The sequence below is a fragment of the Genypterus blacodes genome, unplaced genomic scaffold, assembly GCF_046128005.1.
Source record: "Genypterus blacodes isolate CSIRO-AG114 ecotype Tasmania unplaced genomic scaffold, CSIRO-AGI_Gbla_v1 ptg000013l_1, whole genome shotgun sequence".
NCBI classification, from domain to species: Eukaryota; Metazoa; Chordata; class Actinopteri; order Ophidiiformes; family Ophidiidae; genus Genypterus; species Genypterus blacodes.
Window position 1 is genome coordinate 425,669 of NW_027466827.1, and position 26,662 is coordinate 452,330.

At 40.6% G+C, this 26,662-nt stretch overlaps 1 protein-coding gene across 2 annotated transcripts in view; it reads right to left on the reverse strand.

The window, feature by feature from the left end:
* dlgap2b (discs, large (Drosophila) homolog-associated protein 2b) overlaps positions 1 to 26,662 on the reverse strand; it is a 36,479-nt gene that overhangs the window by 7,113 nt on the left and 2,704 nt on the right. Inside the window, exons 2-5 of one of the 2 annotated variants that reach the window (XM_076167509.1) lie at positions 20,522 to 20,736; positions 17,816 to 17,972; positions 16,029 to 16,248; positions 11,890 to 12,698 (exon numbers count right to left, since the gene is read on the reverse strand). In XM_076167509.1, the coding sequence (XP_076023624.1) occupies positions 11,890 to 12,698; positions 16,029 to 16,248; positions 17,816 to 17,972; positions 20,522 to 20,736 (1,401 nt within the window). Of the gene's footprint in view, positions 1 to 11,889; positions 12,699 to 16,028; positions 16,249 to 17,815; positions 17,973 to 20,521; positions 20,737 to 26,662 lie in introns of those variants that run through there. The other variant, XM_076167517.1, reaches the window with a different exon arrangement.

Below are 26,662 nucleotides of genomic sequence, written 5' to 3' on the forward strand. Positions count from 1 at the left end.
CTGCAGGAAGTAGGGAGGCGGAACTGAATCCCTGCAAGAGGTAAGCAGCGTCAGTTAGAGAGGAAGGTAAGTGCATTCAAAGTACAAAACTTCTCTCAATACCTACCACACCTGACTGCAAGACGTTTACATCTCATATTTACACGTACACATTCCTTTTTTGCTTGTGTTAATCAAGTGGATGAAAGACAGATATGCTGGATTTACCGTGTTCCCAAAATACTGATTGCGATTTAAAGGTACAGTGTATGTAAACAGTACAATTTGGTGGGAAACTTAGATATCCAGCAGAATCTGTGTTCCTAAATGCAGACATCCTAATGACACTGCAACATGAAGGGCAAGGCTCAAAGGCACTAAAGCGCTTCCTACGCATTTTAAAAGTAGTTTTTGATGAAGCTCTCAAAAATCTATCATGCACAATAGAAATATGTTCTCATATGAAATAGATAGTAATTTAGTATGTGCCTGTTGCCAATTTGCATTGCCTGAAAATGTTGCCTGTTTAGAATGACTGAATAGCTATAATAAGTCAATAAGTTGCTACAAAATACTATAATGTGCAGTATCTAAATCTCAAGACAAACAGTTGCAGTATAAGCAAACACATATGAGTCAGAGGTCAAAATCAATATCAACATCAAGTCAAATCAAACAAAAGGTTTTCCAGGATTTTGGGGTAAAACTGATGAAGTTATTGAAATTTCTTGTTTTAAATTGGTAGATATTTTACTTTTTTCAGATGTCAAACTAGAATAATAAAGACACAAGGTTTGGTCTTTGCTATACAATCAAGAGATAAAGAAATCAAGAAATACGAAAGAGCTTGTAATAATTTGTAAAAAATTGTAAACTATTTGAAACAGAACAAAACTTTGCCATAGCTTGAGTGTAAAATCAACAGAAAATGAACAAAGACGAGAGAAGAGACAAAGACAGACATCAGACATTAACTTTGGAGTGAGTAATCGGCTTCACCATTACTGCAGAAAAAATGCCACAAACATGATCTTAAACTTGAAACATTCTTTTTTTTTTTTTTGAGCTAAAGGCAAAGATGAAGGTTTCGACAGTGAGGAAACACAGGAAATTAGAAAGAATGGGCCAAGACAGACAACATGTTTGAAACAGAAAGAAAAACAAAGCCAGACGGTCTCTTTTTCTTTTCTTTTTTCTTCATCTCTGGACTGCCTTTGGTGACGCAACAGTCGATAAAAGCACATTGGAAATATCTGCATGCTGTGCTGCACAATGCACGTGTCTCAACATAGACTCGCTCTTAAACTCAAAGGTTATTTTTTGTCCTCTAGAGCGTGAACCAAATTACAACGGGCGCTCACAGAACTGTTCAGATTTTGTAACCACAATGAGAATTTTGGTCTCCAGTGGAGATCAAGTCACACTTTACATGAGATGTCTTTACGTTGAAACAGCTGTGGGTCCAATTTCAATCCAGCAAAAGGATCAAGAAACATTATTAGACTTTTGTTCAATATCAGCAGAACCCAGTTGAGAGCCGATTACACTGATAGATGTAAAAGCACCATCATATGTAAAATGTGACCTAATATCACTTCATGAGGCCGCGAGCAACTTTTTTCAACATGACCTCTCAAACCTTTTGCCCATTTGCGTTCAAGACTTTATTCAAGACATAATCCTCGGCCAAACGTTCTGACCGCCTCTCCTCTCCTCTCCATGCCACTCCCCTCCGTGTGCTGCGCCTCAGGTGTGGCCTCAGACTGGCCTCAGACTGGCAGAGAGGGCCGGTGCGACGCCGCTCTTACTCGGGGTCAGGATGGACTGACCGGATGACATGCAGTGATGGACAATGAGCATGGGGGCTGACGATGTAACAGAGTCGATGTGTCCTCAGGAATATGTCAGATGTAAACGGTGTGTGTGTGTGTGTGCGTGCGTGTGTGTTTTATCTGACTCCATCCAGACTGTGTTAATTCTGATACAGTACGTGGAATCCCCACAGTTACTATCTGGCTTTTTTCCCCCATCTTATCAAGGCTACCGGGGGAAATTACGCATTACATGAAATTTGCAATACAATCACCATCTCTCTCCCTCTCTCTCGCTCTCTCTATCTCCATCTCAACAATAGAAAAATGTTAATCATAATTCAAAGTAGAGATGCGGGTCAAAAACAAGTAAAATACATAATAAACATAATCTTCTCCCTCTGCGTCTTTACCTTTATGCCATGTTTCGCCACAGCAGTAAGCTGACAGCAGCAACACAGAGAAGACGCAGAAGCATAATTGTGTAATAATAATCCAATCAGCATCTCTGTGTGCGCTAATTGGCTGAAATGTCTTTATTTTTTACTTCCGTAAACTGGGCAGTCATGGTTTGGTGTCAGTGTGACCTGTGCATGGCAGTTAAGGAGCAGACAAAAAGCCATGTGGAGCTTTGGTGCTGAGTTCAGGGACTGTTGTGTTTTTAATGTTCGGGGAGTCACATTCAGTTGTTTTTAGTGAAAAGCAGGATTCAGTTTTGTTTTTGAGCCAACTATTTGATGAATAGATGCGTCACAAACTTTGTGAATGCGTGTGTCTTTGTCTGTGTGTTTGTTTGTTGGCAATTCCTTCAACCTTAAGTTTTCCTTCATTCTTTCTTCTTATTCAACATGTACGTTCTTCTATGGTGTTGTTTCTTTTCACGCCGTTATGGTAATAAAACCATAATTGCACTGAATCTGTTACAATAAACAAATTAGCCACTGCGGCACACCTGACTACGACTATCAGCTGGCAGTCTGTTTTGACCGCTAGCTGATTTGTGGACATTACATTTGACTGTCAGAGGACTCAATCATTCGGTCACTGACTCTTTAAGATCTTAGATTTGCTTGGACTTCTCTAACTGGATTGGGCCTCATTTGCTGTATTCTCTGCTTTCTTCGATTATTGTCTCTTTGTAACTTGCCTGCTTCTCCACCTGCGGCTCCTGCTGCAAATTTGGCCATTCGTCCATTATTTCTATCTCAAAAATGAATGTGGGGTGAGGGCATTTGTTTTTCCTACCAGTGTTACCTGATTGTAGGGATATGTCTTCAGGGGTGAGCTTGCATATGACATTGGTGAACTGCAAAGGTGTATGAGTGGAGGAATTGATCGTTGGATGAATGGAGGTATGGATGGATGATTTGACAGAGGACAACTAGCAGGACGTGTTGACCGTGTGTTTAGTTCAGTTACTCCAGCTGATTCTACTTGCCGTAGATATAAAGTCGGTATTTGTAGCCCTTTTTTTCCAGAGCTGTACAATAAAACAAGCATGTTGTTCGTAGCCACATACATATATACATACAGTGGTGATGCCCCCATGGATGCAATGTGGAATAACCTTTTATGTATGGCATTACAACAAACCATTACAAATCAATGGCCTGAAAGTAACATTTTCCCTGTTGTAGTGTTAAGCATCCCAAAAACATCCACAAACAAATAAATATACTGTATAACAGCCTTAATCGCCTCCAAAACAAGAAAAACAATAATGTGATCATAGCAACTTCAATAGAGAATCTCCAATGTTGTTACAACTAAAGAGTTTTGAGTTGGAACTAGAACTGTCACAATAATTGTGTGTTACATTATAAGATATAAGACATTATAAGACGCCTACAAGGTTGAAATTTTGGCCTCGGGATCGGTGTAAACAGAAGGGTTCATCCCCTTGGTAGCATGCATGTCCTCAGTAAATTTCACCGCAACCTGCTTACTAGAATTAGTTTGGTATCTCCACGTGGACGTTTGGCAGCACAGCCAGAAGAAAGACGGAGGGGTCACCAAAAGTATTAGGATTCAACCTCTGGGGACCTTGATTAGCCACAGGGGTAATAGTTGTAGAGATACTGTATCTTGCTGTGGAATCTACAACTCATTGACTGTCTGACTTCAGAATCTAGGTCCTACTGCGAACACGGGACAAGAACATCCATAATGTTTGATTCGAATGAATTTACCACAGTTAAACAGCAGCTAAACCAAAACCACGGAATAGATATTTTTTTAGACTAAAGACAACAGATAATTTCATGTTGAAGATTATCAATGCACACTGCCAAGAATAAATCGGGAACCGCGTAAACATCCCGCAGCCACCTTCGAAATCAACCTGACAGATTTTACACATCATAAATTAAGGCTGGAGCACTGCAGTGTCCAAACACCGACCATGCTATCTAACAGCAGCATTGATTTGTGGTGGTTTGTGGAACAAAGCTGTTATGTTGGTCATAACCTGCCTTGCTGCATGCCAGAAATATTTATTTGACTCTATTTCCCTCTATTAATTTTAAGAAATCATATTTACAATGGTTAAAGCAAGACGGCGATTCCATATAAATACCAAATAAATTGGAACTGAACTGTAATTGCAAAAACTAAAGGAAGAAAAAGAACAGAAAACAAAGCAAATTAATCCTCCTGTGAATGTAGGTTTTTGTCAAAGGCTACAGGTAAATCCCATGTTAAGTATGTTTGTGCAGATTTGACATGGTAAATATTGTAATGTGCCTACGCCAGTGTGTTAACACAAGGCCAACATGTCAGACAGTAGTCAACACGTTTTGTTCTTCACTGGTTTAGTTGTTGTCTTAAACATATTATCATGTAGCATTACCACTGGACTCATTGTATTTAGTGAAAAACACATGAAGACATTTAAATGTATTTTACAGACTAAGTGAGTATGACAGCATCTTAAACGTATGATATATCTTACTCTTATCAAGCAGAAAATGTTAATGAGTCAGACAAAATGTATGAAAAATGTATTACCAACATATAAAAAAAGGTATAATAAAGTGGTTCCCTACCAGACCTACCGTACTCCCTACGCCCCCCAGCTAAGCTATGGGCGCCTAAAATGAGAAAAAGAAACAAAAAAAAGGAATAACAAACAAAAAAACAAACAAAAAACATAAAAGTGATATCTTAGTACAAAAGCAATGCATATTGAGAGGGTCAAAGTACGCAACGCCTGGCCCATGCTGTGTATTCACGGAGTGTTCATGTCTATAAACTGGTATTCATGCTGGTAAGTGTACACAAACAAAACTATCAAGACTGTAAATGAGTTTTATCTTTGGATGCCTTTGTAAAGCTATGACCCCCATTTTTCCATTTAAATGATCATAAACATAAACGGCAGAAACATTTTAATCATTTTTATAAATCAATTTATGAAAAATACATAAGGATAATAAAAGTTTTAAATGAACATTCACAAGAAACACCACAATAAGCAAAAAAAAGAGAGAGAGAAAAGAAACCATTGGATTCATTCATAGACAAACTCAAGCTAACAAATTCAGGCCAAACTATGGTTTTCAAAAATGCTTTATAACTTTGAAATAAATCTGGTTCACTTAACAGCAGTCTGAGTTCCCTGAAAAATGCAACGTAGGTTTCCTCCAGAAACTTTGAATGAACGCAGGAAGAGAACACAAGGTTAGAAAAGAATTCATATCCTGCTGATTTTTCAGTGAGATCAGATTTCATCCACAAACTTGAACTCAGAAAGCGGAACATCGCTCAGGTGACACAGTTCTCACAGATCTCTGAAGGGTGATAAAATGAAAACTGGACAGTACTTATATATACTGTATATATACGTTATATATACATACAGTATATATTATTACATAACAGTATATTAGATATACAATTCATAATTTCATACACAAGTATCTATTTCATTACACAAAATATGGTTGCATGATTCAAAAATAATTTTAGACTCCCTTTGTCTTTTTTATCCTCTGTCTTTAAGTTAAATGTACATCGATTTTCAATAATATTTCGATTCACGCTCAGCATTCTTGCTACATTTCAACTTTAAGGGAAGGTTCGTTTCTTTGGGCTAAACAATAGCATGACAATGAAACACTGGGTGAAACTTAAAGCATGGGTGAGTTCCCTGGCATCAATTCATCAGCAAAATGCATAATTGTGCCCAGTATAGAAATGGAATCAGAAAACACATAATAATAATAATAATAATAATAATAATAATAACAATAATAATAATAATATCCGAGGATGTATTTGTTAACATGACTGTTGTCATCAATATAGTGATTAATCTAGAATGCCACAAAGCACTCTGGTGCATAATGGTTTGATTATGGGTGATTTGATTGTTTGATTTGACTGTAAGAAGCAACATCCAGATGAAACCAAACCACTGAGTTGGGTTCTTACAACCAAATGAACCCATAGCCATGTTTACATGAATAAAAGCTAAATACTTTAATACTTATAATGTGATAAAGATTATAATTAACTTTTGGTTTTGTGCTACAGTACTATACTTTCAGGAATCTCACCCACTAACTCTTATATTTTAGCATGTATATATATTTATATGTATACCCTCATAAGGGAAAACTCAAACTGTTTAAGACACAATCACCAAAAGAAAAAAGTTAGTATAGCCTGAGGCTCATGCAAAAAAAAGGCCACCAAATGTTTTGTAAAAACTTCATTCTACATTAGGCATCGATGACTTGCATGAGGGATTAACATAAACACCTAATATCTGTAATTGCAAATATTAAGATGACATAAAAATAACAATAGAACAAAGGACTTGCATAGAATGAATGGATGTAGATATGAGACATCATGATTGGCCAGTCTTCATCATGGATTCAGCACCTTTAAATTAGTTTGCACCACCCACACAATGCGAGAGGATATGAGTAGGGAATGCCACTGCAGTCCCCTCGTGGTCATTCAGAAAGGAAAATATATGAAAACAGGCCTTTCGGACGTTTTTTCTTATATTATATATATCTATATATTCATATATTTTTGAAGATATTACATGATAATAGACTAATTCTTTTCACAGTTATATGCCTTCCAGTGAATTGGGCTGGTATAATGACAAACTCATAAAATGGGCTATATTATTGTATTCTGTATTGCAAATGATGGAGAATGGAAACATTTATAATCTATAATTCCTTGTACCCAAAGCTCAACGATAAACAAGTTATTAAATTTTCACCAAAGTATGTATTTTAATGCGCAAAATAAATGAAAATATGAAGGATAGCTGGACATTTCAGTTTAATGACTCACTGCAACCAGGTGTGAAGGAGGCGTAGAATAAGAACTGAGACCAAAACGTCTTTTTTTTTCCTTTTGTTTTGATTCAACCTCAAAATATCTGCCATATTTTATTGTGAGTGTTGTCTTTTGGTCATGCGAAGAAGGAAGGAGCTCCTTTTTTCCTGACAAAGTGAGAGATGTTGCCTCACCTTCATTCATTAGGGGGACTTATTCACACTTCCCATGATCCTTTGCTGCAGTGACCATCCAAATGCTGTGAAATGTGAAGGTGTTTGTTGCAGGCCTAAGCTTGATGGGCCTTGTGTTAACTTTGGTACGCCATGATGGCACAACGGGACAATGAGCGGTTGAGGGGAATACCAGTCAAAGTGAACTGTAGCAGATGATTGAGGGCTCCCACCCCTTAAGGTTTGCTTGGAGCCCAGCAAACCCATCACTAGTGAGGCGGTGTTAGTACATTCAGCAGTACTGTACTGCACCTCTGGGGACATGGTGGGAGAGGTAGAGGGCCTCAGCGCCTCTGATTGTCTACGAATACAGACTAGGGTTTCTCCTTTATCTTTCAGCAGTAATGAGTCTCGCCAGAAAAAATTAAGAACTACCATAACCAAAGAAAAAGGAAATAAATACCCCGAACTTTATGGGAAATAGGCTTGTTTGCTCCTCTTTGGGCTCCTATTGCGATTTTAGCCTGTCGCAGAGAGAATCTAATGACAGTTTAGGACAAAACTCTGACAGTTTTTTATTTAATTCATGACTCAGGTCTGTAAACCAGCACAGATGGATCACTAGTTAATGACCCCTTTCTGCTCGTGTGCATTTTTTCTCGTTTGTCTGTCCGCAAGGCATGTATTGCACAATCTGACATGCATCAACCTTAATATCACGCTGACAGGGAGAGACATGTTGCCATGCAATTAACTCACGAGATCGCTGTAATTGCACAGTTGGCGAGAGGCTTCAAAGGGCGTTGGGAGTGGGAGGTTTAACATAATTTTCACATCTGTGTGTTCAGTTAGGAGATGTTGTATCTCAGGGGGCCTGGTTAGCTTAGCTTAGCACAAAGACTGAGAGCAGGGGGAAACAGCTAGCCTCAGTCCAAGGGGGAAAAACAGCTTCTGACAACTCTAAACTGATCCTTACACATGCTGTTTTGATGTCAGCAAGCAAACTACCAATACATCCATGAGTTAAATTGGTTTAAGTGCCTTCATGTAAGCTAGTCATTAAGCCCCACTTCACAGTTCCAAACTCGCAACTCTCACTGTCACACATTCAACAGCTCTTGAACTTAAATAGACAAAAAAAAAAAAAGATTCCCAATGGAAGCTTGCGGGCTGATTATTTACAAAAGTGCATTAAGTGTTACATTTGTGTATCAACCGTTACTGACTACACTGGAAGGCAGGACTTGTTCAGTGCTACGACTTCATGCAATGCTAAAGACACCACTAAGTTCTTCACACACTGTTGTTGTTGATCATTAATTAGCTACAATATATGTCAACCACTTCCTAAACTACTGTTTTCTGTCTCTATGTGTGTTAAATATACACATAAGGAGAGTAACTATGAGAGTCTTAATGCTAAGCTAGGCTAAACATGTTGCAAAGTGTACTGAATACACAGATATATTGATATTGATCCTCTCATCTAACTCACAGAATTACAGCAAATTAGCATATTTCCCAAAATATCAAAACATTTCAAGGGTCAAATTTAGTACAAGGCCGCTGGATCTATCTGTGGTAACATTAAATTTTATCTGCAGGCTTGTCACTGGTGGCGTCACTATAGTGTTTTCAATGAGCTGTTACATTCAGTGAACAGTGTAAAGGGTCATTTATCTGACTTTATTGAGACTTTCCACCCATTCATCACGGCCTCTGGCTTTTTATTGATGGACTTGTCGACAAGAGTTACAAACAGACAGAAACTGAACATGAAAATGGTCTTTGTGCTGCACTTTGTGTGTTGCCAACATGGACATTAATATTTACCAGCTTATTTCTTTAAGTGCATTTACTTTGGAAGAACTCTGTACCTACAGGAGTTATGAGTCTTACAATCGAGACTGACTATGATGTACTATAATTGTTCATTTACTTAACATGATGAACTTAATCAGATAAAGCCTCGGTGGAAAAATGTCTGGCATGTTGTTTTTCACATAACAGCTTGTGCATCAAAATCAAACTAGTATCTGTAATCATTCAATAGTGATAAGGGGTAGCAATTTACTGGCAACACATTGAAATACTCGGGGTTCGGGTAACTTCACTGATTTATTGTTTCATTCAGCCTGACGGTGGTGCTGCGATAACCCTGTTTATGTTTAAATTTACAAACATTAACAAGTAAAAGTCATAGAACCAAAGTCTACCTTCCTTCATATAGGCCACGCCCATTTATGCAAGACAAATTTCAATTGCCTGCGATTTGATCGTGAATTGCATGTAATATGACAATAAAAGTATCTTATCTCCCATCTTATCTTATCTTATGCCTACTTGGAGTTTCTGCCATTAAAGTCTTTTTCCCCAAAAACATTTTTCTGTAAATTTTCCTACAATTGTAGTATAAGTAAACTTGGTTAATTCTACAGAAAGTGCGATATCTCATGAATTAATTTGTCTACTGTAGCCACATTTTGTGCACATTTCCACTCACTTCTTCTGCAAAAGAAGATCCGTCAACCTAATGATGACACTATAACAACAACAATGAAATGTTGTCGTAGACTTCAGAGCCACAATTGAATCACAATTATAATAGCAAAACGTGTGGCACTAGTGCAGCATATCTGTGAGTGCATGTCTAGTTTGTCTTTAAGCGCAGGAATGGTACAGGCCGGCTTGTTATGGAGCAGCTGGCAGATGAATGAAAATTGTAAAGTAAAAGTTTCGTGGTTCAGAAATCAGGATTCAAGCCTGCTGATCCGTAATAGGAGAAGAGGGAGAGGAAGACACGTGTGTGACATACTGTACGCATCCAACTGGTGATCATAAAGTGCTTTTCCAAAAAAGGTAAATGCAGCTATAATTAAAGTCACAGTGAGGTTAAATGTATAAAAATGGAAAATAATGTGTTTACTTTGAGGACTCAATGTTAAAAACTTTGTAGTATCTTTATCCAGCATCATATCATTTTATTCCTCATATAGGTTAGAGGTATGTTTTTCCTCATATGGAATCATTATAACATCGGGAGTTGTTTCATTATATTGGGTGTTCTAGTCCAACATTCTTAAAAAAAGTGAAATAGTTTTGTCAGTTGCCAAAGCTGGTAACAGCTCAAAGCTCCACACTGTCAGAGAAATATTCATACCATTATATCACTAGCAAAATACCCACAGTGCAGTTTGGATCAGTGTTAAAAGGAAAATAACGGTGCATGCTGGTTGACAGCTGTCAAACTAGCAGCCCAGTACTCACATTTACGGAATTTTTTTTAAATATTATCAGAGAGAAGTTTTCTAGAAAGACTCCATTCAATACTGCATGAAAAGCTGTCGGCGAAACACTAGTCTGGACTACCAACTTCCTATGAGGTGCACAAACAGCTGGGTGATGAACATGATGAAATAAATGGAGACAGACCTCAGAGGTCAATGCGATGGAAAAAAAGTGCTGTGTTTGGTTTAGAACCACTTTTTTTTTTTTAACCCTAACCCTTCTATGTCAGAACACAGTATGTTTATAACCGCAAACAGTACAAGTATTGAATATAACTTTCTCTATATACAAAAATGGTACACTTATATACATATACAGAGTTCAAACATGAATGCATTTTGTGCAGGAATGAATTGAAGCCAATACATTCATACTTCCTCATTGCTCTGAATCCCAGCATTCTCTCCTACTGCTTCTCTCGCTACATGCTGTTAATCACTGTTAAATCAGTCGCAAAAACAAATAATCCAGTGTAAACATTTTAGCCAGGGACTAAGTACTCTTAAATCCGCAAAGCCTTAGGATTATACCATCCATCCAGTATTGCCGAAGATTAGTCTTTTAGATTTTTACAGGGGTTATGATAAGTTTTTGCCATCAGTATTCATTGTTTATTAAATAATTACAGTTAGCGCTTTACGTTCGAGAAGGTTTGAGTTGAACAATTTCAAAATGCCCATTTCTACTGTAACTGACTACAAGATAAATAAAAGACTGTAATGTCAAAGGAATGTTTTGATTAGAAGAACTAAAAGTAAATTACAGTATGTATCAATTGTATTCATAAATTATGTGTTTGTCTTTGATGCATTCATTAAAAAACTAGGGTCTATAAAGTTATTCACAGTATTTTAGCAGTATACTCAGGTGCTTACGAGGATGTTTCTATATGAAGAGAAACTGGAATGAACATGAGCTTCAGATTCATGTGCAGAGAGACAACAACTCATGCCTCGCCTCACAATGGCTCTTTACTGAGTTTAGTTGCTTGATGACTTTTCAGACTTTTCAATCACTATTTTTATGTTCAATTGAATCGATTGTTTATGTGAGGGATCACTAAATAAGACAGGGTGGGGTCAATGAGGATGCATTTCATGGCACTTGAGGATCCTAAAATCAGCCACGTTCTTTTTCACATGTCGCCTCATTACAGTGTTCTTTTATTCCATGGCTAAACAAGACACTTATTAAGGGATTGTTCAAACGTCATTGATAACAGACTCTGTGTCTGCATAGAGTAAAGGGACATTTTTTAACAGCGCTGCCTTGACTTTTCTAGTAAACTTCAGGTTTTGGCCCTTCCTGGTCTCATGTTGTGTGTAGAATGCGAATGACTAAAATGACATAGACAGATATGACATGGGCCCACTGGTGTACTTCCTGCTCCACAGTTCTAAACTGGCGCTTCTGTGGCCACCTGTGTGGCTGCCTGAGTCTGGCTGTTTATGGGCCTTTTGCCTTTTGATGATCTCCCATGGGAAGTCCTCTATTGGAAGTGGGCTGGCAGGACTGCCTGACCCTTCCGGCGTGCTTTCAGGTGTACCCTCTATGATCTCAATGCGAGGTGGCTCCATCAAGTCTATGATGCTGAATGGGGCCGGCTCTGGTTGACACATCACCGACTTGTCCTTTGTATTCTGCCGAAAGGACCAACTGGAGCCCGCTTGGATGCCGATGGACACTCTGTCGTCTGTTTGAGTGGTGCTATCGCTGCAAGGCTCACGGCACAAAGTCCACATGTTGTAGCACTGGGTAAAGTTGAAGAAGTTGCTGTTGAAAGTTTTGAGCTCCCCGCATACATCCCTGCGTAGCTCCGCCAGCTCATAGCGCATTGCCGAGATTTCATCTTTCCACTGTAGGTTGAAGGCAGCGACCATGTTGGCGGACTCCTTGAAGGCCTGAATGGCCTGGGGGACGGGGGGCTCGGATATGGGTGAGGCAGAGGGGACCCTGTACGCAGGCGGGGACGCAGGCGGGACAGAGATGGCTGTTACGGTGGAGCTAGTACTGTGGTGGCTGCGAGCAGCAGCCGTCTCTCTCTCCAGCCTCTCGAGCTCCACATAGGCAGAGGAGCTAGCACCATCATCATCCTCTATCATGTCTTCATTTAGTAATGAGATGCCATCCACAATATCATATCCCTCTGGAAGACAGATTTAGATATGCAAAAAGAGGAAGATTCAACGTGAAAGGAACAGCTGGAGTGTGATTCAGCTTTGGATTCTAAACTAGAAAATGAACACATATCTATGGAAAACGTACAGTATGTGAGTAGAGAGCCATTCCCCAGACCTAAAATATAGGACCCAATGAATCCCTGAGACTGGATGTTTAAGGACTGGATCAAGACTAAGCACCCATCAACACAGCAAAGAGAGGTATTGGTGGTGAAACTATGACTATACTGTACAGTGCTACATACTCCTCATGTAGTTAAATGTAGTTTGTACCCTAGAATTTAAAATGGCAGGGTGAGCTCATCTCATGGTAATGGGGCTAATTCTAATTGCCATTGTAGCCTGGAACTCTCACCTAACTGCTCCTGAATGTTGTGAACTCACATACTGTAGGTATTTCACAGCATTTTTACACTGCCTTCTCAGTCATCTCAAGGTACATCAAACTTCTTTCCATCTTTTCACTGCACAGCACAGCAAAGAGTGGAATCAAACATTGGATGAAGCATTCACTGTAAAATCATAAAGTCCATGTTCTTAGAACCTCTCGCTCAAAACATATGTCAAAATGTTTTTCAGTGACTTGAAATTTGTGCCATTTTTGTGCAAAAGAAAAGATGTAAAGGAAATAGAATAGATTCACAACCCAGCGGGGCCAAGAAGCAGATATGAACCCTATTGAACATATCAGGTCCGAGCTAGCTGATTGGACCGTGTGAGGTAACCCAGTGAGGAGGGAGGGGTCGCTCCCCCCCTTTCAGGGCTGCAACAGGGAGAGGCTGCAATCCCACAGTCAAAGACAGCTGACAGACTCAATGCCAATGGTTAGACTCTGCCACATGTGACCTTTTAAGAGAAGTGGACTACCATGGAAAGAAAAAATAAGGTTCACACATGTACAGCAGACGCATGCTGCTCTCACAAATGATTGGAGACAGTGGCAATGTGATAACATTCAGTGCTATTTTATGACTGCGATATGAAAACATTACGGAACGTTTGGGAAGTACATCTGTCATACACTTACACTTACAAGGTGGTCTAAGCACACTTAAAATATAGACATGGTAAACAACTCACAAAAGCCAGCAACACATTCATCAGTGCAATCAATATTCCTCCTTTCATTGGCCGAAAGGTATGAAGGCAGAGAACAGAAACCAAATATCTGGGTTTTGTGAGTTGTTTGCTGCTCAGGATAACATAACGAGATATTCCTACTTGCTATATACATACTCTACCTTATTTTACTGAGAAGGCAGTGCAAAAACACACATATACATAGATATATGTATGCGTGTCGACATTAAAGTACCTGAAACAATCATCACTGATGCCTCCAGTTGTTCTTTTCCCCTGGTTATCCTTCAAGTGATGGATGGTCAAATGGAGAGGGGTTTGCTGCTCGTTTGCCCTATGGAGCATCATCGGATCCCTTCCCCACTCAAGGGCCCCTAGCCTCACATGGAGTTTGGTTCATGCAGATCTTAACTAGTAAACTAGCATTAGAGCGCAATTCCAAAAACCTGATTTTTCCTACCAAAGACCGCAAAGATGCTACTTTTAACGTCATTTTTAGGCCACTATTCCCTCAATAGTGTAGAGCGTAAACCAAAGGTTTCGACCAGAAATATTAACAACTTCATGGCTTGATTGGTGGGTGACAACATATAACTAATCACCCTCAGGGGAACACTCCACAACTCCATAACTGATGCTAAACCTTCGAAATCCAGCCTCATAACATTCAGTACAGTCAACTGCTTCTGTTAGCCCATTGAGAACTGGCATATTTTGAGCAGAGAGCTAACTGAATAGAGTCCAGCAAATAAGACGGTGGGATTGGAGGACACTCCTTTATCCTCAGTAGTTCTGTCACATCCAAGAAAACATAGAAGGAATCCCCGTTGAGGAGGAGAGGATTCCAAAACAAAATTCCAGATTGAACAAGAAAACAAAGCCCACAAAATGAGTTAAAATGCAAATGTCTCCAATGTTAAATTGACAGAATCAGAGTATAGAAAAATAATAATTAAGAAAAAAAGAATCCAGGGCACAATGTTTAAAAATGCACGTTATTAAAGAAAAGTGTTTCAATAGGGTTCATAGCTTTACTCTTGCAGGCAAACACCAAATGCACTTAGTGAGGGAGTTAATGCAAATGATCTGTTTGCACAAAGAACCTGATATGTTGCTTTTTGTGTTATATTGTTTGTACTGTGTCACACAAAGCCTCGGAATTCTTGCATCGTTGTATGAAAAAGCAGCATGTAGTACAAATGACATTACAAACTGCTGTTTAAAATCAATTTCACAATGTGTCAGGCAGGTTTGAGCAAGCAATACTTAGAAGCTTACACTTAAATATAAGCAATAATAAAGAGAGAACTGATGAGGAGCCCAAAGGAATGTCATGACATTTATTAGTTATTTGGTTTACGACCCAGCTCAAAAGCTATAGAGGTCCATGCAACACAATAAAACAATATTGTTAAATATAATGTTGTAGTCCTCAGAATAAATGAGTATACCATCAATGTTCCTTTGTGCAACCAGCAAATGTGTGTCATCTACTTCCTACAGCTTGTTGACTTACCTTAAATTGAGATTGTGTTTACTTTTCTGCTTTGTGTTCTGTAATCTTATCGGCTCAAACCCAAGGTCAGTTAAAAATGACCATGTGCTAATGTGTGTGTGTGTGTAGAACAGAAGAAGAGGGAGGACGGGTGAGAGGCTCGCTGAGCGTATCCTCTCAACACAAGTATGTCAACAACCTAGCGCTCCCCTACCCCTGGCCCGTCTCCTCCTTCGCCCCTCCCTAAGTAACTCACAACACATATATGACACCACGGGATAACATGCTTCGGGTAGGGCCTGTTCCTCTTAGGCATGCCGTGTCATGATACTGTGCTGTGTCGTGGTATTTGGTGTACCATGGGCGTGTGTTGCCGGTGTTTTTAGGTGCAAACCCTCCCACCCTTATTCTATCGTCTCCAGCTGGCCGAAAACCACAAGGGGAACCAACCAAGACGCTTGTCTACTGATGCATGAGTCGTGCAAAGTCACACACAAGCAAACCCGTCTTAAAAGATCGGGAGTATGCAGATGCCAAAAACAAGCACACGCACACCACAGATTCCAAAGAAAATAAGTGGAATCATTCAGCCTGGCATCTCTGACGATCAAGGGTACCCCACTGTACATATGTAGGTATGTCAGGTTTGTGCGCATGTATAGGATGTATGAGGATATGTAGTCTAAGCCCTCTCGCTTTGGGGTGGAGGGATTTTTTTTACCTGTTGTGGATCTGAGAGTTGAAGTGACAGTGGAGGATGTCATTGAAGGCAAGCAGTCGTCATCCTGGGAATAACCAGCCTGAATTGCACGGAGGTAACTGTGGCTTCGAGTGCGGAACGAACCAGGCAGGTCCAAGGCCTCCATGGCCTGGGATTCTACTTCACTAAAAACGGACTCGCAAACTGACTCAAACTGGCCATTGATCTCAGTCTCACTCACCTGAGAGACAAAAACAGGAATAGCAGTCCTTAATTTTTCCTCTTCCTTTCTCTTTCTCACTTTGATTCTTCCCCTTTGCACAGCAAATATGAAGGAGTGTTAGCATAAGGAAATGCCACTGTCAATTCCGACCTTAAACTGAATGAATGTCTAGATAAAATGACAAAAAAAAGGCAGATGACAACAAAAAAAACAATCAGCAAAAGTATTCAGTTTGTGTAATAAAGCATTCAATTTACCAGAACCCCAAAAATAAAGATGTACTACATGAAAAATAGGAAAGCAGATGTCATTCCAACCTGGTCAGAGGCAGAAAAAAGATTGAACACAGTAAGAAAACACACTGCAGGCTCAGGGTTCAAACTCTTTTCAGAAATATTGCAAAGTCTCCTAGCTGGTACACACTGATGAACTCATTGATATTTAGCTCATGCAACAAAATCTACTTCTATCATACTCACACTGTCTATAGGTTGGATAATACATGTACAGCATACAATGAGAAAATTAGAGAAAATCAATATCATATCAAGTTGTCACAGCAGGGCAGATTTCCAATTTCAGAGATCTTATTCCTGAAATTCTGATCGGATTCTAATCGGGGTGATTAAACTGAGCAACAGCAGCCACAAAGGTAAGCAACCTCAGCTGGTTCCACCTCAAGGAATCCTGTATAATTGGCAGGATGTATCCAACTGTGCAGGTCTACAGCAGACTAAGAACGGGAATGCTGCTGTGATGTGAGGTTTGTGTGTCGTCCCTACATCAGTCCGGTCTCCTGTTCTCAGATATGTCTGATTTTATGTTTCATTTAAGCATGAAACTCTACAAAAAGTTTACTGAAAACTACACAGGTATCAGTTTTTCTGGGTGATTAGACTCCTCTCAGTTGAAAACTTTGAGGAGCTGCTGAGGTCATCAAATCACCAAGTTTAGTCATCACACAAGCACGCAAGCATCTGAGAAGAAGTCTAATCAGCCAAAAGAAGTGAAAACACCTGAGTGTGTGTGTGTGTGTGTGTACAACCATGACCAGGCCTCTTAAAGAGAGTATCAGGAACTGATCGGATCTAGGCTATCAATTCTGAAATGTATCTGTTGCCTGTCAAAACCAGCAAAGAGTCTATGTGACTGAGACAGCTGAGACCTGAGCTGTGTATCATAAATGCTTTGATACTTCCAGGAAACCATACTGGATATGTGCTGATAAAACTCCACCAAACTCTTAGACTTCACACTAGTCTTCCATATTCTCTTCCATTTCCCTTTTTGCATTGCATCGTTGAACCACGTTGTCTATCAATGCATGCTCACAACTTTTCTTGTAATGAATTTCAGCCTTTTTCTAGCATGCACTACATTCTCCAAACCCAGTTCAAACTAGTGTACAATACAGAATCAGGACACAGTTTACGTTTACAATCACAGTTAGCTTTAGATCTTCAATATGGCCACCAAGACTAATCCCTAGGTATTCACATTAGCGACCATGATTCCCTGCTCTCACCCGTGTGCTGTATGTCTCCAGGTGTTGCCTCTGTGCGATGTGTGTGTGTTTGAGACTCACCTGGCTGACGCAGCTAGCCTGACTGAGGGTGCTGACGGCGCGCATGTAGCTCTGGTTGCGCGAGCGGAAAGGCGGGGGATGGAAGCTGGTGGCTGGGTCCAGTGTGACATTATGGTGGGGCCGCATATCTCTCGTGGTTTGCAAGTGGTAGCCCTGGCTGGACAAGGACACGGATTGGGGTAGGGGACAGACAGGGAGGCACAGTTGAAAAGCCACTCAAGGAACATTACCGAATATGACCTCCTACTCCTCGCGACACCAAAGGCCACAGTATGTTTCATCCAACGCATCCCGTCCGACTCGAATCAGTAGGGCTTGTTAATGCTGCGTCTTTTATGTGTTTTTGTAATGTCACCATGATTAGAAAAGGGAGTATGGAAGGTAACAGTGCACACTTTCAGTTTCCCTTTCCTGCTTGGAGCGTTAGAGAGCTTGGGAGACAAATCTGATGAGCTCACTGCAGACTTTCAATTCATTTTCTTCACCGCAGCAAAAACACGTTTCGTTCCTTTATTCTGCAGTAGAAATCGGCAACGATAAAAGATTATTACATTCTGCTCGAGGGTAAACAAAAGGGCTGATTTGTTTGTAGACAACACCAGAAGTGATCAGAACCCCACTGGGATGATGCTGCGCTTGAGTGGCAGTAGGGATGACAAATGCATGACACATCTCCAGGTTCAGGAATAAATGTGTCTGTTTGTGAAAGCTGTGCTGCATGTAAACAAAACTGCCACAAAGCCAGAGAGAGCCAGAGAGCAAGACGCTGAGGAGCAAAGCGAAGGTTAGACAATCCAATTCTCTGGGTCACCAACACACTTCAAGGGACACACAGTCCCTGCTGTTGAGTTACCAGAGAAAGATGCCGTCAGACACCAAATTACCAGAGTGTCTGTGAATGTTTGTGAATGGATTTTTATGTCACGACACATCGAAAAGTTTTGATGTTTCGTGCTAGCAGAGGACACTGTTCAACAAGTTTGAGGACCTCTGTTGTTGGGGACGCCTCACAGTACCCTTATGCTAATAGAAAGCAAAGAGGAAATTGGAAACCTCCAAAGAGCTGCTGACAAGGCTCAGTCAACCTCCAGAGTCCTTCAAAATAAGTAGAGGCCAAACAGATAAACTGCAGAATGTGTGCGGTGCAGATTTAACACAGGAAAATAGTGAATCTGATGTGTGATCTACACTAAGAGGAGCAAGTGTGATAATATAGTTTGGAAGCTCACACTAAACTTGTGCAGTGACTGGTGGTTTACTGGTTTTTGATTATGATTATAGTGTAGCACTTAAATGCAAAATACTAAACCTTATTTACACGACAGTCAGTGACTTTGAGATCAACCCTTCCATATGTAGATGTGTTTATTCATTTCTGTCCACTGACACCAAAGCGCTCCTCTCTTGAGTCTCACATTGCAGAGATGTGACAGTTTTGCTACAGATTTGTCAACAACACTGTGATAACATGAAGCCCACTGTGTGTAAGATGTTGGACAAATATTGAAGTAGCAGAGGATCGTGGTCACAACAAATATCCATTTGGTGCTGTGACACAGAGCAGAGCACTGTTGTACCTGAGCCTCTGAATCTGTCCAAGCTCAAGAAATAAGCCAACAAATGTATTTCATTCCGTAGTTATAAATGTCCGCGCTTTGGATAAAAGCCTCTCCCAAATGACAAAATGTAAAATGTAAATCAACGAGCGTAGACAACCAAACCCTGCAGTTGTGCATGTTACATGGCCCTCTTATTTTGTTGCCAAGCAACTTCACTTGGCATTATGAAATAATGCAAAATCTCTATGAATCCCACAGGGAGAGCAAAGCAAAAAAGCAGCATCAGCAAACCACAGATGCAGTCAGCAGCCATACTGGACAGTGTGTAGACAAAGCAGTGAGTCACTGTGAGATGGTTCAGATTTATGAGAATAAAAAGGCAGACGGTGAGTTATAAGTGAAGTAGGCAGATATGGATGCAGTTCCTAATCCACTTAAAAAAGAAAACCTCAGTCGCTGCACCTAATAAATAACAAAAGAAAAGGTGATTCACTTTCATTTCATTGCTCATGTATCAATAGACTGTTAAGCGTACCACACCACAGATTCCTTTATAATCAACACTACATGAGCTTTTCTCCATCTGTCCAAAAATAATTAACTGTGGTTACCACAAATTAATCTCAAAGGCTTTCCTTTCAGAGATAAGCAAACCTTAAGCAACGTTATGTAACATGTTTGTAGAATTAGATGAAATGCTCATTAAAACCTGATAGGAATCCATGAAGTGATCCAAAACGATTTTGTGTCTCTGTAGCGCCTCCTGCTGGTGGAATCTGATTTTGGAACAACATGTTAGCCCCCAAATTCCCATTATTTTAAAGCAGAATGGTTACATCACTTGACAATCATGTCTCATGTTTTGGTGTTTGAGGACTTAAGTGCAGCATGCGGGAAGGAGGAGCAGGGACTCTTTCCAATTTTCTCTGCAATTCCACAAGGTCCACAATCGGACAGACTGGTACTTTAAGCAAAACTGAACAACCTAATTGACCAGCAAATACCCATAAAAAGTGCAGAAATTGTTTTTACCCAATATAAAACCCAATTGCAATAAGGTCAATTTGCAATAAGGTTGATGCATAGCGTTGGTGTGTGTGTGTGCGTGTGTGTGCGCGTGTGTGCGTGCATGCGGGTGCGGGCCTACCTGTGGTCTATGTGGGGTCTATGCATGGCTGATTTGAGAACAAGAGCATCTGGCCTGATGGCGTTCTGTGGGGACGTCTTCGGGCTGGTGTCAGAGTCGCCGCTGTCGTCATCCACCTCGCCCATAGCTTTGACGTAACTGCTGCTACGCATCCGCCGACACGGGATCTCCTCATCTCTCTCGCCTGGGTATAAACTCCACTCGTCCTGGGGCACCTGTTAGTGAAAACACAGGTGTCAAATACTTCTCCAGACATGTTATTTGTACATCAGCCAGTGTCTGACATTATGTCAACGAGTTTACTTGAAAGTGCAATGTAGTCCAATTAGCCAAACGACTGTAAGAACTGCATCATACAAGCCCTAGTTTGATGTTTTCCCTAAACAGAAAATCAAGCTGATTCACATCCTTTTCCCTTTCATGCTCTAATTAGACAAGCTCATTACTTAACCTTATTCTACCCATGAGAACCACATCCAGCAGTTTCCTCCTCCATCTCCTCAGATTAGGTTTTGGATTCCTTTAATGTTACAGTTCTTGTCTGCAGCCACGAACAAGCATTTCATGTGTATGATGCTTATGTTGTAAAACTTCACATAACCATGTAAACAATGCTTTCTGACATTTATAGTACGTCAAGGCACTACAACAGTCCAACAAAAAAACTGTTTGCCAATATGAGAGCCCAACTGTCACTGTGGTCCACCAGTATATACAGAAAAAATATCACCTTTCACACTTTCAGAGAGTTTTAAGAGCAATTTCTCCCATCAAGATCCATCCATCCTTTCAATGGGTAGAATTGCTTGTTAGCATGAAATAAATTGTAGCAAAATGACTTTCTTTTGTGTAAGAAACAGCCCAAAATGTCACAGCTCTTTTGAATTGACAGTGCTCATGACAAGTTGTTCCAGTTTAAAGCGGCCTGGGCTGGTTTGAGACATAACATCTTTCATGGATCAGAGGGTTGTGGGTTTGTTGTTAAACTGTCATGACAGTAGGAGCAGCAGAACACAAACCCTTTCTATATACAACAACACTTTTCAACACAGATCAGGATGATCTGTGTTGAAACTGTGCTAACTTCAACATTAACAACTTACTTTACCAGGTGTGTGTGTATGATGTGTGTGTTTTTTCAAACATCCAGGAACAGAGTCTTTCAAACTCTGAACAGGCCATACAGTTGGATTGTTACAGTTTGGAAAGGATAACAGCTGCTTTCTAATGTTGGAAAACGAGGACTGAAGAGAGACTGAACTATAAAGTATAGCCATGGGGTGGAAGCAATGAGATAAAAGTTGATTAAGCACAGAATGGACATCCGGCAACTAGTAGCTACATTTCCCTCCAAGGAATTTTGTTGTCTGTGTACTTCTAGGTTCAAAAGAAACACTGAGGAAGTTGGAATAAGCAAAAAACAAATTAAGGAAGTAAAACTGAACGCCTTAAGGTGAAGAAAATATATGCATCAGTCCATTTTGTCTACCCAGTTGTCCTGGAGCGTATCCCAGCATTCATTGGACAAGAGGCAGGGATCTATCAAAGGGCTTACACAGACAAACAGAAAAACACTCACGCTTACTGCCAATGTAGCGAGTAAGTCTTTGAACTGTAGGAGAAAGCTGGAGCACCCAGGAAACACCCACTCAGTGCCAGAGAATGTGCTCACTCCACACAAAGAGGCCCCGACCAGATTCGAAGCCAGGATCTTTTCAACTTAACCCCCTTTGAGGGAAGCCTTCAATTGTGCTGCTCTACACACCTTTGCGTCACATACATCTACAGGAAGCAATGAGTTGTTGTTTTGTTGGGGCTTCTGACAGGAGCAACAGCGGTTTGTCTTTCGGTGAGCAGTGTTTATTTCTCTGATGGTGGCTGGAAGTGTGTGGGGGAGTGGAGGTGAAGGATCCGTCCCATCTACTTCTGGAAAGTGGGTGTCAATAACGAGCGCCGCGTCCTGTCAGAGGATCGCTGACGCTCTGCTGGTTTAATACTCTGAGAGCTCAGCAGTGCTGCGTAAGTCATGAGAACTTATTAAAGGAATTGTAAATTAGTTATAGGTATTGGTATTAGGACTGGTCAAAGCGAATACACGGTGCACCTCTGAGTTCCACTGTTTATACTGAGAATCAACCATCAATTGTACGGACCAGTTCCATTATTCACATGGTCTGACACCTGAGAGAGTTTCTTAAAGATGGTGATTCAGGACGGTGAGCTGTGGCACAGTATTGATCAGAGATGTAGCGAGTGCAACCTTGGGCCTGCGTGTTGGTGCAGATGTAGCAGCAATCCCAGTGGACAGGACAGCCTCGGATCTTTAAACAACAGCCTCGGGCTCAGGGCTCTCCCTAATGCTCTGCCAGTTACTCACTTCATGCACTTGTGGAGCTCGCCTATTTTCTGCTACAATCCGTGGACTTAGAGAGCGCGGAGAGGCTGATATTGTCTTTCTCCGCCTCAAGGAACAGTATCTATTTCTCCTCGTAACAGCACCCACCTACCTTCTGGTAAAGTCAGGTGAAGGCCTGCACAGAAATTAGATACTTGTTTGAAAATTATGAACATGTTTGTTCTCAACAGGTGGTAGCAAACTGGTAAAGGGCGACGAGTTTACAGATGATACCACCCAACGCTTTCCACAGTCAATAGTCATGCATTTTTAATTCAAGCAATGTTTTTGTTGAGGGTTCTGAAGCATTTAGAACCATATGCCACCAGGATTCTATATTGAATGTAAAATAAATGAATAGCAGCATGGCACAATCTGCCTCAGGAATAAATCTTTGAATGCCATTATTCAAAATGTAACATTAAACAACAGCAAAGCAGAAAAAGAAGAATGATGGCCATTGATTTGTGTTGTTGCTGGTTGTGATATACAACATTGTCTTTGTGTTTCATTTGATTTAAATAAGTAAGTCTCCTACTTTGTGAAGCAACATGACAATAAGCTGACCTGCTTCTGTGTCCCTCTGAAGACTATTCGCAAAACTATCATGGGCACCAATCTGCTGTGCATATACAGTATTTGTCATCTCCGGACAAGACTTGGAATACAATACAGGAATTGTCAGGAAAATATATTAGTCAAGCTTGAACACAGCAACATAGAGAAGGAATCATTTTTCCTCCTAATGCTAAACCATTGCTAGTCTCTGGGGGCAATGAACAAGGCATTCGTCACTCATAGCGTTATTGCGGTTGGCTAATATCATTACCTTAGTTCTGTGCCTCAGGGCCAAGGAGACGAGCAGTGTTGCACCATCATTAATTACTGCTAAACTCAGAATACTTCATTTGAAAATTACCTTGGGACAAATCGTCCTCTCTGTGCAGGTGAGTTGACATTGAAAGACTGTGCGTCATAGCAGAAAAGACAAACGCTGAATTGTAAGATGTGGCAGAACAAATGGCGGAGCCTTCAAAAGTTTTCAGATGATGTATACACAGCCATTATGACAAACTTACCTTCACTGGCCCTATAGCTACATTCAAAAGCTACGGGAGTAATGCTTCTATAAAGGAGATTTATTTAATGTACCTGAAATCATCGCTTATGTCTGTTTCTCCGATTGAGACCAATTTTATTTACTGAATATAGTCTAGCTGCACATGCAAGGAGGCAACACTACGTATCATAATCCTGGACTGATTCTCAGGGAATTCTAACACTTGCTAAGACAGCTGAACATCATGGTGACCCATTCATGAGATTGCATGTCAATGTCAGGTATGCAAAGAGACAAAACCCAAACATGATCCAAATTTTAATGAATCTTTATCTGTAAAATCAAACCCTGTATCTGAAAAAGCAGCCGAAGTTTGATGGTCATAAGCAAACGCAGTCCTGTGGCCCGCTACACATCGGGACCACAAGGGGGCAGCAATGTCTGCAGTGCTGGACTCAGTGCTGCCTCTGGTGTCTGGAAGTTGCATTGTACTGATAGTAAAGGAAGAGGATTAAACAGATCAGTCTAGAGCGGAGACACTACATTCTCTATGCACAAGATCACTCAGGTGATGAAAATGACATAGTTTATTGCAACAGCTCCTTCATATCATAGAGAGGACAGCAGTTCAACCTTCAGAGGTGTTGCTGTAGATACCTAAATAGAGACATCAAGGAGACACAAAGATTTTCACCAGACAACCCTGTCATATTCACTGCCATCTCCAGGGAGATCGTCCCATTACACTAAACGAGTAGGACTGCACTGACTACATTTCAGACAGAGAAGGACAATAGCATATGAATTATGAATTATCTGTGTACTGTAGAAGACACAGGACACTCAAAATAGTTTCTCTCATTCAGAAGATGCTTCAGGAGCGACAGACAAGGCCTAACTTAATTGTTTACTTGTTTATCGGTCTGAACTTACAGACCTTGCTCTACAGAATTGCCTAATATCAATACTCGCAGTGTATATCTCTCAGCCTGGAATCTAAATAAGATTATACTAATGTTCATTCTCATGTATTTATGTATTCAATCTACAATATCCATAATCCTGTTACACACAGGCGTCGCCCCCCAATCAATGGTGGTCTGGTGTAAGAGGGGAACCTGTTGATTTGCCACTCTGCTGCAACTAGATATTGTCCAACACAACCTGCCCGTCAAAGACCGCTTTACCTCACAGATCTGGATATCTGAAGGCACCAGCCACATCACACAGATAAAATCAGGTGAATGGACAGAATGTTGACCGCTTACCGATCTCCCCATGCTCAATAAAGCAACCGCACCCCCTGGCCCCTCCAGCAGCTGGAGCTCGTGAAATGCCTTCACAATGCCGCTGAATAAGCCTCAGTATTGACAGTCTATCAGTGGCATTGGCACATAAGCAACTGCTGTGTGTGTCTTTGGTGGGTAGCTTTGGACTCAGCTAGAGCATGCATCCATTCAACCTGTTGGATAGCAACATGAGTAGGCAGATAGCTAAATCATTCCAACCTGTGCACCTCCCCTCAGAAGGTTGTCAAGTATGTCAACCCACAAGGCTCCCAGGATCCCATCCACCATCATGCAACACGTCCTCCGTTTCCTTGTACATTAAACAGGTTTTTGGGAGATCCTTGTTTTCCTCGAGAGCTCTGGGCTGGGTCGAGAACTGTCTGAGTGTTGTTGTGGGCCTGTAAAGCCCTTTGAGACATTGTATGTGATATAAGGCTGTAGAAATAAATTACACTTGACTTGAATCCAGCTGAATCATCCACACACACAAACAGAATTATTCATGCTCAAGCAGCACAGGTTGGGTTATAGTGGGAGTGCAGCACTACTAAAACCCACCATCACTACCAAACATGCTCTTACTCAGGAGGTGCAAATTCCACAACACAAATACAGCAAATGATGTCACATTTAAAACATATAATCTCCATTTAAATTGAATTTAGAGGAATTCAGAGGAAAATATCTCTTGTGTGTTGTTGTACAAGAATGTACATTAAATCAATACACAAAAGACATGTCCACTTTGTCTACAACTACACTAGCCAGTCAAACTACACTATAAACTACACTCAAGTCTAATTCGTTACCTACCTGTGTATCTTTAATGCCACTGCTAGAAATACATGTGTTAATATGATCACTTCAATATGAGCTCTCTGTTCAGCGAGATGTCAGATGTTTTGTGGAAATATTCTGTATAATCATATCATTTGACGCTTCCCCCCCACATAAACAATGTAATATTCCTACTATTGGACGTAATGTACCCGCAATGTGGGGCGTAGTTAAGCTGATTGTGACAGCTGAACATGATTGATAATTACACCTCAGCTGCAACTGGTTGGTAATCAAAGCTTCAACCTATTTATCGTCGTTTCAGTGAGGCTCAGGTTTGACATACTGAGAGACCAGAGCTGTAAAACAAGTTTATGTTGTTGAGAGATCTGAGTCTTAGTAGCACCGTACTGTAGCTCTATTTACCTGTAGTGCCCCTGTCCCCTGTGTGTATGTGTGTGTGAGAGAGCCTGTGGCTATGAGCAATGATCCCAGCACAGTAATAATATCCCTCACTTCTCTCATCTTCTAACTGTTGCTTGTATGTCTCCCGAACAAAAAAAAGAGAAAACTGATGGAAATAAAATGCAGATTGATCAAAATAAATGATCACAAACAAT